The 16257-nt window shown below is 43.3% G+C and overlaps 1 protein-coding gene across 1 annotated transcript in view; it reads right to left on the bottom strand.

Annotated features, from left to right (window-relative positions):
- LOC125722174 (uncharacterized) overlaps positions 1 to 16257 on the bottom strand; it is a 37733-nt gene that overhangs the window by 15788 nt on the left and 5688 nt on the right. Inside the window, exons 2-3 of the mRNA XM_048998358.1 lie at positions 13191 to 13326; positions 5389 to 5584 (exon numbers count right to left, since the gene is read on the bottom strand). Coding sequence (XP_048854315.1) covers positions 5389 to 5584; positions 13191 to 13303 — 309 coding nt within the window. The 5' untranslated portion in view covers positions 13304 to 13326. The remainder of the gene's footprint in view (positions 1 to 5388; positions 5585 to 13190; positions 13327 to 16257) is intronic.

Below are 16257 nucleotides of genomic sequence, written 5' to 3'. Positions count from 1 at the left end.
CAATAAGCACATGAGGGTAGGACAGTGACTTGGTGGGTGATGGGGAGGGAAGCCAGAGAACCCAGAGGAATGATGGGTAATGGCAATAAGCACATGAGGGTAGGACAGTGACTTGGTGGGTGATGGGGAGGGAAGCCAGAGAACCCAGAGGAATGATGGGTAATGGCAATAAGCACATGAGGGTAGGACAGTGACTTGGTGGGTGATGGGGAGGGAAGCCAGAGAACCCAGAGGAATGATGGGTAATGGCAATAAGCACATGAGGGTAGGACAGTGACTTGGTGGGTGGTTTGGGGGTTTGAATCCTGCCTCCTGTTCTCTCTGCATAGGGATTACATGTTCTCACTGTGTAGTGTGAGTGTTTCATAGTGTGGAAGAAATTTAGCAACTGAAATAAACTAAAATTCCCACTGCCTTTCCAAACTGATTGGTGTGAGGAGCAGTGACAGACATTCCAGACTGATGGGCCATTGACAGTATGCAAAGGTGTGGTGACTCCAAAATCACTTCAAAGTTGTAACACTTTAGTAATCAAACCTCATACAATTCTTTGAATGTCTCATTCACCTTTGTGTAACCAGCCCCTGTGTCTGTAAGCTTCACAGCTCAAACGTCTTGGCTAGAAATGTTTATAATGTGATTTTTTTACAATTTGTCAGCACCACTGAAAATAGGTTTTTGAAAAGTGTATGTTTAAAGTAGATTTTAACAAAAAAAAAATAGAATAATCACATTCTAAATGATCTCAGATTATTGGTGCTGAGTTTGTGCTGAATAAAAGCATTTGTAGCACTTTGTGATAAATGTTGTTTACATAAGTGAAATATTTTACAGTTTTTCTGTATTGCTGAATTATTATAAATCATTTTGGGAACAAAACTGCCAATTGCCAAAAGTCATTTATTGAATCAGTCACTTGTTTGGCGAAACTTTAAACCATGCTCACCTAGTTAGAGATAATTTGCAGATCTCAGTCACCCTTTTTGCAAAACTCAAAACACATTCTAATTCATCAAAACACATTTTGTGCTATGGTGAACTTTGATGGAAAATAGAAAACACAGGCCGCAGAGGTTAAGCGCAGCCAACACACAGTAGTCATTTAAACACAATGACTCAAAACTGTTCACACACATTTCTAAACATTTGAAGAAGCCAAAGAGTAACTAGAACATAGAATACATGCCATAGGTGAATAGGAGCTGAATTTCGACATCAAGACACAAATGGGCCTCACAGAGGATTCTTTCTGCATCGCCCAACAAGGGATAGCATCACTAGTCCCAGCCCTGAGACATGGTGATGAATGAACATTCTTCTGTGACTCTGGCTTGGCAGTTGCACAACATTTTGCTGTAATATGCCTCTCATTTGTTTACATTTTGGCTTTGTCCTTTACAGTAACTTTTCTGGAGTACTTTGTACGGCAAACGTTATATATTAGTGTCAGTCATAACTGTACAGTATACAAATATTTTTGGTAATCGACCATACTTTTTTTTTCACATATGATCCTCGTGTGTGCCACGTCCCCTGATTATTGAGGGGGGGCTTCGTGCTAAACTTTGTCACACTAAGAAATGGGAACAAACTGAAACACAGGCAGGAAGTAAAGTGGGGCTGTGGCCCTTCTCATAATGTAAGTAAAATTAGAAAAGCGGAAGGTGCATTATCAGGGTCATGGTGACATTATGCTTATGTTTGACTGGCTTGGCTGCGGGGCCTAACAATGGAGGGGGTTGCTGAGGGTCGCTGACACTGCAACTTTGCAACATAACAGGATAGGATAAAAGGAAAAGGGGGTGGGTACTAACGCACAGCATGGTCAAAACAATAGTTGTATGTCACGCAACTGGAAAGGTACCAACAAGGACAGCAGACGCCCTGAAAGGGTTATAAAAACCAGACACAGACAATAGAGAGGAGAGCTTCCTTCGGTATGTACTGTTTGTGCATCTGAGTGTGGCTCCCGGATTGCAATCTGTGCTGAGAATAAAGAGAGCTGACTTACAACCATCCTTCGCCTCCAGAGTGCATCTTTTCCTCATCAACGGACTAGGTGGAGTCTAACTCCAACATTATCCACGTGTGCTTCCCCGACCTAGCCCAGCTGTGTCTGATTATTTTCGCCCAGTCCTGTCTATTTCAGTCCATGTCTTGCCTTAGTTTCTGGTCCGTCATTGATGTTAGTCGACGTCTGACGTTTCCTGCCTCTAGTTTCTCCAATAAATCCCCGTTTCCTCGCTTCCGCTTGCCTGCCTGCTTCTTGCCCGCTCGCCTGCCCGAACGATCACCCTCTTTCTACGGCGATCGTGACAATAGTCTTGCGGTTTCTAATTTACATGCTAACAACAGTTTTGACTGGTAGCGTTTTCATTTTTTTGTGAGTTTAGCTTGAATTTTAGGGTTTGTGCTTAGTGGTTTAATTATAGGAGAGGAGATTTTAGGAAATGTGTTTTAGCAATTCAGAAAAACTGTAAAATGTCAAGGCATGTCAGACTACTTTGAAAGTGGGTGAGAGGCCTCAGACTCCAAATGGTCACAGTAAATACTTATTATGCTGTGTTTCTTTTATGTTCCTCTTTTTGAGTCCGGTACTATGACAAAAATTCCCAATCTATCTATCCAGTGCTAATTAATCATTCTATCCTCTTTGTGCAATGTAGTGACGTAAAGTACTGTCAGCAAAACAGCATGATACTATCACCACCCTGCTTGACCATTGGTTCAGTGTTCTTAGGTTAAAAAAGCAACCTCACCTTGATCCCCTGCAAACATATCTCTTTTCATTGTGGCCAAGCAGAGAAGTTAATGACACATTCACACGTCATTGTGACTGCCACCCATCCCCACCCCGTGAATATGCAGCCATCAGCAGCCTTTCAGACTGTTAGCCAGACAGAACACACTAAGGAATGTGTCTGTTTTATTCAAGCACAGTACAGAACCATATGTTTTTTATTTATTATTTTCCACTCTGTCCACCTTTATTCTCCCGAATCAATCTTATTACTTTATTTAGGCCTGTAATTAGTCTGTTACACACATCTTGGGTCACTCTCCTCTCCCATAATAACTCTATTGCTTGGACACACTGCTGATTTGTACCTGGCTTGGCCTCCTTGCGGATCAAGTCAAGTAGTCAAGTCAAGTAGGTTTTATTGTCATTTCAACCATACACACAGTATATAGAGAAATGAGATACCGTTCCTCCAGGACCATGGTGCAACACAGAGCAGGACAAAGACAGAGCGACATCATAAGTGCAGACAGGACAGCATAGCAGTACAGATTGACAAGACAAGACAAGATACAGTGCAAATTAACGGTGGTATCAGTCTGGATACAGTATTTAAGTTACTTTATGGTAGCAGCAAAGGTTATCTGTGCAAAAATGCTGTGCAAAAATGCCGTGGTATAGAAGAGTAAGGAGTTGAGTGGCAATAAATAACAATAAATAGAATATACAGATGTACATGTAATGATCCTTACTGGGGAGCACCCTAAGCTCCCAACCCAGGAGAGGCCTGCACCATGCCTGGGCCAGGAGAAGTTGCTACTGCACTAGATGCAGGAGAGGCCTTTGTCGCTCCACTAGCCCCCAGCCCAGGAGAGGCCTTCATCACTCTGTTAGCGCCTGGCCCAAGGCTTCCAGCCCCGAGAGGGCTGCCCACCTTGCACCCGCAGTGGCCACCACAGATGAGGTTTCTGCTGCTCCCAGCTCCAAGGGCGCCACTTTGCCCATGCTCCCAACATGCCAGGTCATCTGCCTTGCCCATTTCTGGAAGGCCTGGTTCTACCCCGTTCACTGCATGATATCCTGTTGGATATAGCTTCACTCTTAGCTGCCAGGCCAGTGAGAGCTGTTCTGTTCTGCCCGTATCTGGACGTCCTGGTTCCGTTCTGCCTGTTTCTAGGCCTCCAGGTTCCCTCCAGCCTGTCCTGCTCATCTTCAGCTGTCCCAGTCGTCATGCCCTTCAAGCTCCTCAATGCCCTCCTGTCCCTCCATCTCTCACCCTGCAGGTCCCTTATCCTCCTGTTCCTATCCTGTCTCCTAAGTGCCCCCTGGTCTGGTTCCACTGTCTCTGCAGCACCATCTGACCCTGGCCCTGCTGTCTTCTTGGTGCCACCTAGCCACTCTGACCCCTCAGTGCCACCTGGTCCCACAAGTTCTCCAATCCCAAGGAGGCTCTGCGTCCTTTAGTCTGCCCCCCACATCACAGGGTCTGGATGATCCCCTGCCAAGCCCTGTTCCCTTCTGCTCTGCCCTGCTTTTGCCCTGTTGCCCCTTCCCAACTGTGCTCTTCCCTAATCTGTGTCCCTTGTGGTCCTTTTTGTCTGCTCTGTGTCCCTAATGGTGTCTGGTCCTGTGTTCCTGGTCTTGTCCTTGTATCTATCCTGGTTGTAGACTCCACGGTCAAAGCCCTAGGGTGGTGTGTTCCTGTCCAGTCCTGTTTTGTCCATGGGTTCTGTCCCTCTGTAGTAAAATCTGTCCTGTCCAGGTGTGACCTGTTTTATTCCCCCCCCATCTCTTTTCCTGGGTCTCCTTGGTCATTTTCAGTCCATTCCTGGCCTGGTCCCTGCCTGGTCTGTGCCCCTGTCAGTGTTTGTCCTGTCCCATCCAGATTCTGGGGAGGGGTGGGGTACTGCCCTTCCCTGCCCATGATGTCTGCCTGATCCTCCAGTTTCCTCCCTGCCACTGCTCTAATAAACCACAACTGGTGCACGTTTTTCACCTCTTGTTCTTGCCCTCAGGTTAGCAATTCCTAACTGCCTCTTGTCTGGGCCCTCATTAACTCAGTATTTAAGTGCTTCCCAGTCTTGTGGTCCCCAGTTCCATCATTAACGTTGTTTGCCTGTTGTCCATATCCACACCTCCCTGTTTCTTCCCCTGTGATCCTGTTTGCCAGTTCCATTTCTATTAATCAACCACCCTTTCTTTGCCCCACCTGCTCCCCAAGTCTTTTGCCGTGGTGTACAACACAAGGAATTGAACTTAGCAAAGAAAAGTGCAATGACTGGAATATTTATGGAGAGTAGACCATTTATATATAGCTTGTCCCAATGTATAAATTAGAACATTGCACCTCCTTTTCATTGAAGCTGTCTGTGATCATCTCTTGTGTATCACTCTGCTTCCCTTTTGCAAAAAGAAATAATTTCCCATCACTTCAGAACTATGTCTCCGGGTAAAATTTTTGTGACAATGGGCTCAAACTAAATTTCATACAAGGGATTCAGTACTGTCCTAAATGAGGACAACAAAGAGCAACGAGTAACAAACTGCAAATAAACATAGCAGATGTGGAACAAACACTGAACCAGAATGGTGGACAGCTGTATAAGCAAGTCTTTCGTGTGAAACGAAGACTCACATAATCACATTACCTTCAAGGTCAGGCTTGTTCTTACAAATCCTACGTCAGCTTGGCTTGTTATGTTGCCACGGAAGATGGAGTTGATGGAGTTGAAGAAGCTTGATTTTCCAGCTGTAATCAGACCAATGAGAAGAATCCGAGCCTGAGGCACTGAATCGATAAGGGGCTTGTAATCCTGTATGTATTTCACGAGGTCCTTTCTTGTGCTATAGGAATGGAAATGGGAATTAGTCAAAATTTATAAGAAACACAAATAGTCCCATATCTAATATACAACAGTTAGTTTCAACCAAGAAATCTGATTGGACAAAATGTTTTTTATGAGTGCTGATAGAGTATAACTGCACTTGGACATTTCACATCAGACGTATCACTCCACTTTACAGGTGTATCTAAAAACTGTTAAGCAATAACATATGAGAAGGAATGTGGTTGTACTCCAATATATCATCACTGTGATTCGGTCATGCGGCCGAGTGCTGAAGATAATCACAGCCGTCATATAATGTAGTACTAACACAACTTTGAGTATGATATTGCTTTTATACAGCATCCCAAGTAGCATTTGTAGGTTAACACCAATAAGCCATAACAAATAATACTTGCTTGATTATTTATTTAAACCATGGAGTGTTTATCCTGGATCAGTTGAAACAGTATGACATGCTGCACGGAAATATAAAACACATTCAGGCCGGCTTTGTTGTCACTCAAGACAATTGCTGCAAATAGGCCTACTGGATCCTCATGGAACGCAACTCTGGTGCCGGAATCATGTTCAGAGATGTTTGTATTAGAATATAGGTCCAAACTTTTTATGGCATGTGGAATCATAAACCTGAATGCTTTTTCCATGCATCAGCTTATATCCATGAAGTATGCCGTACTGTTTCAAGTGATCGGTTTCAAAACAGAAAATATTACTCAGAAAAACAGGATGATCTCATTATTTCAGAAAAACTGAAAATTTTACTTATAAAAACAGGGTTCTTATGTCCTTATTTTGGAAAAATACTCCAATTCGTTTTTTCCCAGAATAATGTAATATGCTTCCAGAACTCGTAAATCTCATTAAGATTTTTTTCACATTTACAAATCTCATTACACACACAAATGTTCTGAATACACATTTACAGATTCTTATACACTTTTGTCAATCTTAGCATGCATTTACAGATTCTTTTACATTTACAAATCTGATGATGCACACACTGATTGAGATACAGTCACAGAACTCTCCACACACATTTGCAAATAATTTTGATACAATAATAGCTATACTCATGGGCCCACTGGTGAAATCACTACCACATTTTATTTATAGGTGTTTTTCTGGACACTCAAGGACACTGTACAGTGAATGCAAAAGAACAATATAAATCATAAAACCATAAAATACAAAAAATACAAGAATATAAAATATAGGTTAAATTAGACAAAGCAACTGAATTCACAGAGAGAAAGCCAGCTTGAACAGGTGGGATTTAAGTTTCGATTTGAAGAGTGGAAGTGAGTCAGTGTTTCTGAGCTGTGATGGTAATGAGTTCCAGAGCCGAGGAGCAGAGCGACTGAAAGCTCTGCCCCCCATGGTGGGAAGACGGGCGAGGGGGACAGTGAAATGGATGGAGGATGAGGATCTAAGGGTGCGAGGGGGAGTGGCAATTTGTAGGAGGTCGGACAGATATGGAGGAGCAAGGTTGTGGATGGCCTTAAATGTTAACAGCAAGATCTTAAAGTTAATACGGAACTCAACTGGCAGCCAGTGAAGCTGCTGCAGAACGGGAGTGATGTGGTGGATGGAGGAGGTTCGGGTGATAATACGGGCAGCTGAACTAATTGAAGCTTATGAAGGGATTTCTTAGAGAGACCAAAGAGGAGAGAGTTGCAGTAATCTAAGTGAGTGGTAACAAGACTGTTAACAAGAATAGCAGTGGTATGTGGAGTAAGGGAAGGACGTAGATGATTAATATTACCTAGGTGGAAATATGAAGACCGAGTGATGTTATTGATGTGAGACTGGAAGGGTAAGGTACTGTCGAGGATGACACCCAATTTGTTTAATTTGAGAAAGTTTAAAGAGAACCAGGACTTAATTTCTGCTAAACAATCAATGAGGGAGGAAGGTAAAACGGAAGAGTTGGGTTTGCTACTGAAGTAGAGCTGGGTGTCATCTGCATAACAGTGGAAATTGATATTGTACTTGTGAAAGATTTTGCCTAGGGGAAGGAGGTAGATAAAGAAGAGGAGGGGCCCCAGGACAGACCCCTGGGGCACACCTGAAGTGACAGTGGAGGGCTGAGATGTGAAAGATTTGAGCTGAATTAACTGAGTGCAGCCAGAGAGATAAGATTTGATCCAGTGTAATGGAGTGTTTCTGATACCAGTGGAAGATAATCTATTTACAAGGGTGTTGTGACAAATAGTATCAAAGGCCGCACTCAGGTCAAGAAGAATGAGAATAGTTAGTAAACCAGAGTCAGCAGCCATAAGTAGGTCGTTAGTGATTTTTATAAGTGCAGTTTCTGTGCTATGAAGAGGGTGAAAACCAGACTGGAACTGTTCATACAAATTATTGTGACATAAGTGGGAATGAAGTTTAATAGCTACTGTTTTTTCAAGATTTTTGGAGATAAAAGGTAAGTTAGAAATTGGACGGAATTTATTGAAGTCAGTAGGCTCTGGGACTATTTGTGTTTCTTATAAATTTTGACTAATTCCCATTTCCATTCCTATAGCACAAGCACCAGGTCGTCAGTATTGGAGTTATGACAGAAGTTTTGAACGATGGAGGAACAGTTCCAGTGGTGAGAGAAGAGTAAATGAGAGACAAAATGAGGGGAACCAGAGAAGGGAGACAGGCCTTAACCAAATCTGAGGGCAGAGGGTCTAACTGACAGGTGGGTGACTTGAAATTTCTGAAAGGGTGGGAAGCTGAAAGGATGAAAATGTCAGAGTAGGGGAGTGGAGCTCAAATGAGTTCAAATGAGGTTGATCCAAGGTCCCAATGGATCCTCTGTATTTTTTCATTAAAGAAGGACATAAGGGAATTACAGCGATTAGCTGAATAAAGATGGGATGGTAGAAAATCTGGGGGTTGGATAATATTGTTGAGTATCGAAAACAATGCCTTAGTATTACCCTTATCGGATGAAATTATATGGGAATAATAGTTGGATTTGGTTTGAGCATTTGAATCCCTGTAGTATGATATATGGTCTTTGAACATCTCTTTGTGAACAGTGAGTCCAGTCTTTCTGTAAAGCCTCTCTAGTTGGCGACCTTTGGCTTTCAAAAGCCGAAGTTCAGATGTAAACCAGGGAGCAGAAATACAAAAAGAGACAGATCTGGTTTTTAATGGCGCAACAGAGTTAAGAATGTCATGAAGCCCACAGTTATAATAGGAAACTAACTCTTCTGTGGTGGATATATTGGGAATGTCCATAAGGGAGTTAATGCTAGAAAAAAAGTAAATCTAAGCTGATATTTTTAATATTGTGAAAGGAAATGAAACGAGGGAACTTATGAACGGGAAATGTGAGTTCAACTTTAAATGAGAGGAGGAAATGATCAGTTATAGGGAGTTCAACTGCTGTACAATCAGAGGGGCTAACAGCAGAGCAGCAAATTAATCCAAAATATGCCCTTTAGAGTGAGTCGGAATATCAGTGTCCTGCTGAAGTCCAGAACTCTCAAGACAAGATGTAAAGTTTCTTGTCTTCCTGCTCCTCAGTAGCGTCTGTGTGCCACTCCCCACGCTGGTTGGTGTTCCAAACTTTTTGTCTTTCGATACCTAAATTGCATTTATATGTATTTTTCGACTCAAACTTCTAACTTGGAGAGACTGACAACCGATTAGACTTTTAAACTTTCCACGCAAGATTATCAAGCTTATTATGCTCCTTTAACCCGGATGCGCAGATTTTACAGCAGCTCATCCTCATATCCCCCCATTACCGCAAGAACCAGCTCTTCAGCGAAACTGCGCCACAAGAAATAGCGTAAGTCCGTCAGCAATGATAGCTTAAACAGTAGTTCGTCCGTCAGCAATGATAGCTTAAACAGTGATAACTTTATCTGCAAGAAGTGCAAGGCAGTAGAAGCCCTGATGGAAAGAGTTATAGAGCTAGAGTCGCGCCTCCAGACATTAGCACAGTCGCCAGGTAGCCAGCTAGCTGCAGGTTCGCAGTCAGGGAGTCTGGGGGCTTCAGGATTAGAGTTAGATAGCATGGCCCACACTCCGGCATTAGAGCCCATACAGCAGGGCGGGTGGGTGACGACTCGGCGACATAGTCGGAGAGCCCGAGCTTCGGCGAAGGCTACCCCCGAGCACCACCTTCCATCTCCAGGGTGTCGAACAGGTTTTCCCCGCTCAGTGAAACACCCACTGAGACGCCTGTTGGAAGTACGACACGTGAAAATAGCGGCCATAGACCGCTAGCGGCACCAGCAGTCGAGGTAAATTGTTTACCGGGAGCCAGAGCGCCGGACATTAGGGCCAATCTTAAGGTGCTGACCAGAAATAGACGTAGATATTCCAAGATAGTTGTCCACGTCGGCGACAATGATGTCAGGCTCAGACAGTCTGAGGTTACAAAAAGTAATTTTAAAGAGGTGTGTAACCTAGCCAAGACAATGTCCCAGGCAGTAATCATCTCTGCCCCCCTCCCAGCTAGACGTGGCGCTGAGACCTACAGCAGGCTTTGGTCGCTGAGCTGCTGGCTGTCAAGGTGGTGCTCGGAAAATAGCATAGCTTTTCTAGATAACTGGTCCACTTTCGAGGGGAAGCCTGGTCTTTTGAGCCGGGACGGTATCCACCCCTCGTGGGAGGGTGCTGCCCGTATTTCAATGAACTTAGCAGCTGGCCTATATGCAGGTACAGGGTTAGGCGGCCTTTGACAAACCGGAGCTAAGGCCAGGCCACAAGCAGAAAGCCTAAACCGGCCACCTGCGAGTTGTCTTGTGTTGTCACCTAAGTACCACCGTATTCACATTGTGTCTGTGCCCTGAACTAAAAATAGTTCAGGTAGACTACAAAACGTCCTTTTTAAATTGAATTTGTATTAAATTAGAGCAGCTAATGCAGACCACCTGCACCACTAAGCTAAAAATAGGATTACAAAATATTAGATCATTAACTACTAAGGCACTTATTCTAAAAGAAATCATTTCTGACCACGTCCTAAACATTCTCTGTCTAATAGAGACATGGGTAAAACCTAATGCAATTGGGCCTACCCATAACTGCGGTCATACCCTGGATTTAATCCTATCGTTTGGTCTTGATATAGATAATGTGACTCTACTGCCTCAGTCCAGTATTATCTCTGACCATCATCTTATTACGTTCAATATTTACCTTCCTCAAAATATTAGCCCCCTGACTCACTTATATACCAAACGTACAATCACGTCAAATACAGCGAGTTACTTTATCGATAATCTCCCTGAGCTATTGTTTTCAACCAAACTAATGTTGAGTCCTGCTGAACTTGATAGCATTATGGAGTATTTAGCATCTACGCTTAATTCCACCCTAGAGAAAATTGCTCCGTTAAAAATAAAAAAGACCAGAGTAAATAAAACTGCTCATTCTGGGTTTAGTGCTCATCATAGCACAGAAACTGCTCTACTGAAGGTAGTAAATGACCTTCTCCTATCTGCTGACCAAGGCTGTGCCTCGTTCCTAGTGCTGCTTTTGATACTATAGACCCTGCCATTCTCCTACATAGGCTTGATCATACTGTAGGCATAAGGGGAGTGACACTCTCTTGGTTTAAATCTTACCTGTCAGATCGCTATCAGTATGTGAATCTAAATAGTGATTCCTCAGAACATGTCAAGGTCAGATACGGAGTGACATAAGGTTCAGTTCTAACTCCCCTACTAATTTCACTATACATGTTACCCTGTTTGGGGGAAGAGCATTTGCTCATAAAGCACCACAGCTATGGGATACACTTCCTATTAGTGTTCGGAACTCAGACACAATCTCTGCATTTAAGTCAAGGCTTAAGACGTACCTCTTTAGCCAGTCATTTGGATAGTTAAATCCCCTTTTCTAAGGTGAAGGGAAATCTGGAGATTCATAGTCATTTGAGATTAAAGGTGAAAGGGGGGATTGGTGCTGTCATCCTGCCACTCTCGCTGATCACTTAAGCTGTGGACGGTCGGTTGGCTTGATGCCAAAACCCCTGGAAACCCTCATGTCTGTGCTTCCTTCCAGGTCTCTCTTTTAGCCAGGCTGTCATAGTTACTCTAGTCCTGCCGGAGGTTAGGTTAGGTGTAGGGCAACTCTTCTCCATCTTCTCTTTTCCGAGCTGATACCGAGCCGACACTATACCATGTGAACACACACCTGTACTCCTGGAGAGAACAACATGAAACCAACTGGGACTTCATAACTATATGAACTCTAATGAATCTCAGTATAAATGCAGTTCCATGCTCCCTGGTTGCCCAGTAGAGGATGGGGTCCCCTTCTGAGCCTAGGTTCCTCTCAAGGTTTCTTCCTGCTAGAGGGAGTTTTTCCTTGCCACTGTCGTCTCAGGTTTGCTTGGTGGGGTTCTGGCCGGTTAAATGTAGTACTAAGTTAAGTGCTTCGTGACAATGACTGTTGTTAAAAGCGCTATATAAATAAAATTGAATGGATGAATTGAATCTTGTAAAAGGATTATTATTATTGTCCAGGTGTATATTAAAATCCCCCAACAATTATTATATTTGATGATAATGTAGATAAGTGAGTTATAAAAATAGCAAAGTCATTTCAAAAGTCAGCATTTGATTTAGGGGGATGGTAAACAGTTGCAATGATGGTAGGAGTAGGTCCAGACACTTGGCATACTGTGGATTCAAAAGAGCCAAATGCCTGAACAGACACCGGCGAGACTCTCCATTTCTCATGCTAAATTATCGTGAGACCTCCTCCACGGCCGGAGCCACGGGGTTCAGAGATGTAAACAAACCCCGCAGGAGTAGATTCATTAAGCTGAGAAAAGTCATCAGACAGTTGCCATGTTTCAGTTAGACACAACTGACTGTCGATCAAGAGCAACTGGATGAGATGTCCCTTGCTCTTAAGTGAGTGGATGTTTAACAGACCAAAGTTGACACTTGAAGTTTCACGTAGAGTAGAAGTGTTAGTCGACCGAGCTTGGCTTGCTAGCACACTGTGGTCGACAGTCCTGCCGGAGTTATGTGGAGGACGACGGGAGCTGGATTAGATGGAGTTTATTCTTTTCGAGGGGTCAGTCTGGAAACCCCTGCGGGACCCACAGTGAATGTATTTCCGGCGAGGGCAGAAAGCGATGTCCGGATAAAGCTGCAGAATAGTCAGCAAATGCTCAGACAGGTGGAAACGCAGTTGGAGGAGCTCAGCTGCTGAATACTGGAGCAGACCCGTCGCAGCTTGGAAAACAAGCGACAGTGGAGTCCAGATAAACACAAACCAGGTAAAAATGCAACTGATCCACATTGTGGGCGAGGACTCGGACAACTTAAATGTCCAGTGGGTAGATCTGGATCCAGGGAAGACTCAATAGCCCAAACAGAACAGGTGGGCTAAAACATCGGTCTTGCAAAAAAGTAAGATCAGTAAAAGCAGAAAAATAACTCTTCCAGTCGAGACCAAATGCACATAAAACAAATTACCAGAGTTAGAATTAGAAATCAAGGGTTAGAATTTACCAGCGAGCAGCAGCAATCAGTTTGCACCAGCGTTCGCAGAAACAAGTCAGACTCATGCATAAAATTATGTGATACTAGTAAAAACACAAATCAGTTGATTATATTGAACAAAAACAGGCTTCATACCTAGGGTTCCACTCAACATTCCTCCATGCTTCGTTAAAGAGCTCTGGTTTCCTCTCCTGTTCCACCACAGGCACCTCTTTCCTGGGGGGTTCAGTACTGCTGCCGCCTCCCATTTTCCAAACACCAACTTCCAGACCTGTTCAATGAATGCATTGTATTTTCCTCATCCATTTAAACGCAAATTACATTTAACAACAAGTTATAAATGACATGTCTTTACCAGATGGTTTAATCCAAAGTGACACAGTTTAGAAAGCATGATCAGCCACTCCTTGGTGAAACTAGGGTTAAGACTATTGCTTAAGGCTCCAGTGCGGAAAAACACTTAACCATCACAGGATTGGCAACCGGCCAATTACAGGCACAGAGTCCTAACTGGCTGAGTCACACACAGCCGCATTATCCATTGACGTCGACCATTTCTACCATCCATCCATTTTCCAAACCGCTTATCCTACTGGGTCGTGGGGGGGTCTGGAGCCTATCCCGGAAGCTATGGGCACGAGGCAGGGAACAACCCAAGATGGGGGGCCAGCCCATCGCAGGGCACACTCACACAATTTAGGAACTCCAATTAGCCTCAGTATGTTTTTGGACTGTGAGGAGAAACCGGAGAACCTGGAGGAAACCCCACGACGACATGGGGAGAACATGCAAACTCCACACACATGTGACCCAGGCGGAGACTCGAACCCAGGTCCCAGAGGTGTGAGGCAACAGTGCTAACCACTGCACCACAATGCCGCCCCCCATTTCTACCAATGTACAAATTTTCAAGAAGTGGTAGTACCAAGGGTGCTGCTAGAGACTGTGGGCCCCATGAAAGCATATAATTTCAGCTGCTCAACACAGACCAATCCAATTATGTTTGAAGATTTTCAGGGCCACTGTCAGTCAGGGGAACTTGGTAATCCACCCCCCCAAGGCACCCCTGGCCGGTATGGTGAGGACCAGTCTGCTTCTGCTACTTCTTCAGGTGAATTTTGCCAAGCTTGCTGGCACATATTAGTTGAATGATATTTTTTATTTTATTTACAGCAACATGTTCTTTCTTTGGGCTACTTACAATATATTACTACCAACCCCAATGGTTTGAGAAAATCGGAAACTTACATTTCTAAATTCACAGGCACCATCATTCAGCTGAACTTTTCACAAAATGAAACGTGAACAAGTTATGCGGTTTACTAGACATTGCACACATTTGAAGTATAGATATATTCAGGCCGGAGTTGCCAGTCAGGAGGCTCCGGAGAATTCCGGGTGGGCCACTAAAGCTTTGCGGTTACATTTCACAGGTTTTACAAATATTCACTCTCATTTCTTGTTTAGACTGTCTTGCTTCCACAAGAATAATAAGTTAACAACAGAAAAAAAAATGTAACCAGCTGAAACAACTCGACCACCCAGCATCCCTGCATTAAGAGTCCGTCAAGAGCTTGTTTGTTTCACATCTTTCCAGCACACAAAGTTTTTGCCCATATATATAAATGTAAATAATAATAACAGCAATAATAATAATGCATTTATTTCAGACCCAAGTAACATACAAATTTAGGAGGGGCCACAGGGGGGCCATGCATGTTGTCACAGTGACATTGTATTATATATTGATCATATTACTACTTCAAAAATTTTAATGTATTAAAAAAGACAGGTATCTGTCGCCTTATGTCTGATCGAGTAACGACTGATTGCATTTACGTCCAAGGTTCATAGTAAATTATATACACCAATCGAAAGACGACTAAATGAGGATGTAGCAGGATGTTAATGGATGTATCACTTTTTATTATAAACTGTTATGATTTAATATTTACATTATTATTTGCTGTAGAGTGCTGGGTGTATATTATAGTACTGTAGCTACTGTCCTGGGTTTGACGTTAAACTGCATCCGGACCTGTGAGTGGATCTTCAACTTCAAGTGGATCTTCAAAAAATTTTCGGAGGTTAGTGGTGGGACTGACACTCCAGTCATCATAAAACACTTCACAGCAGCTCAGTCTAAACAGACACGACACCCTTCTGCTCTGCACAGGAGTAGCTCTGCTGTAGCCGCCCACAGGTAGACTGCATGCATCATAAAGTGGATGGGGGAGCAAAGCCCTCGCGAGCCTCATCCCCGGGCGAGTCGAAATCGTCGGAGAGCTAATAGTGTCAGGCCTGTTGGGGATTGGGGCTGGTGTGGTGCTGGGGCGTCACCTGCTGCATGGCAGTACTTGGGTCCCAATTTGAGGCGGCCCATCCGGGTAGGTATGTAGAACGTCTTCTCAGATAGCAAAATGATTCAGTACTAGATAATTAAAATTCATAGATAAATTACAATCCCACGTACAAATTAGATTTAAGTATACTGAACATGAGTGCTATTGAATTCATTTAAAATAATTAATCCCAGTCTTCTAAAATTTGTTCAGTTTATATAACATAACTCAAAATGTACATCTGTTCTTAGATAATTTAACTTTGTGTAACTAATGATCTTAATAAAATTACTTACATCCAACAATATATTTTTAGTGTAGGTAGGTAGATAGGTGGAGAGGATTAAATAAATATTAATTACAAATCACAAATAATTATGAATTAATATATTTATATAATGTAAGATTCCACGACCTTAAAAAATAGGCTTGATTTGATTAATGTAAGTTTTATTTAATACATGCAACAAACGTTACGTAAGACCAGAAGGTAATTATTAAATTTCCTTATATTTAACATGTTATTTGTAAGGCTGGGTGAACTATGATACTGGCAAATATGGGTAGAGTCTGGCCTGGATCCAGTGATCTTTAACTGTTTTGGATCCGTCCTGCTGTGCAAGTGGACTCCGATCCAGACCAGTTCTGCGGATCTGTTCCAGATCCTCCTGCTGGATCCGGCACCGAATCATTTCGCTATCTGGGTTGTCTCTCTGGCAAGATGTCCATCTTTCTCTACTGTCGGGGAAGCGTCGTAAAGTCCACATTTCGGTGGTGGCACTCTGAAGCATGCAGACCAGGAAGTGGCCAGATCTCTGCACGTGCGGATACCTGCTGTTGGTCTGGTCATTCTGAATGCT

This window comes from Brienomyrus brachyistius, unplaced genomic scaffold, assembly GCF_023856365.1.
Source record: "Brienomyrus brachyistius isolate T26 unplaced genomic scaffold, BBRACH_0.4 scaffold37, whole genome shotgun sequence".
Taxonomy (NCBI): domain Eukaryota; kingdom Metazoa; phylum Chordata; class Actinopteri; order Osteoglossiformes; family Mormyridae; genus Brienomyrus; species Brienomyrus brachyistius.
Note: the sequence above shows the minus strand (reverse complement) of the source record. Positions and strands in the feature narration are given on the sequence as shown.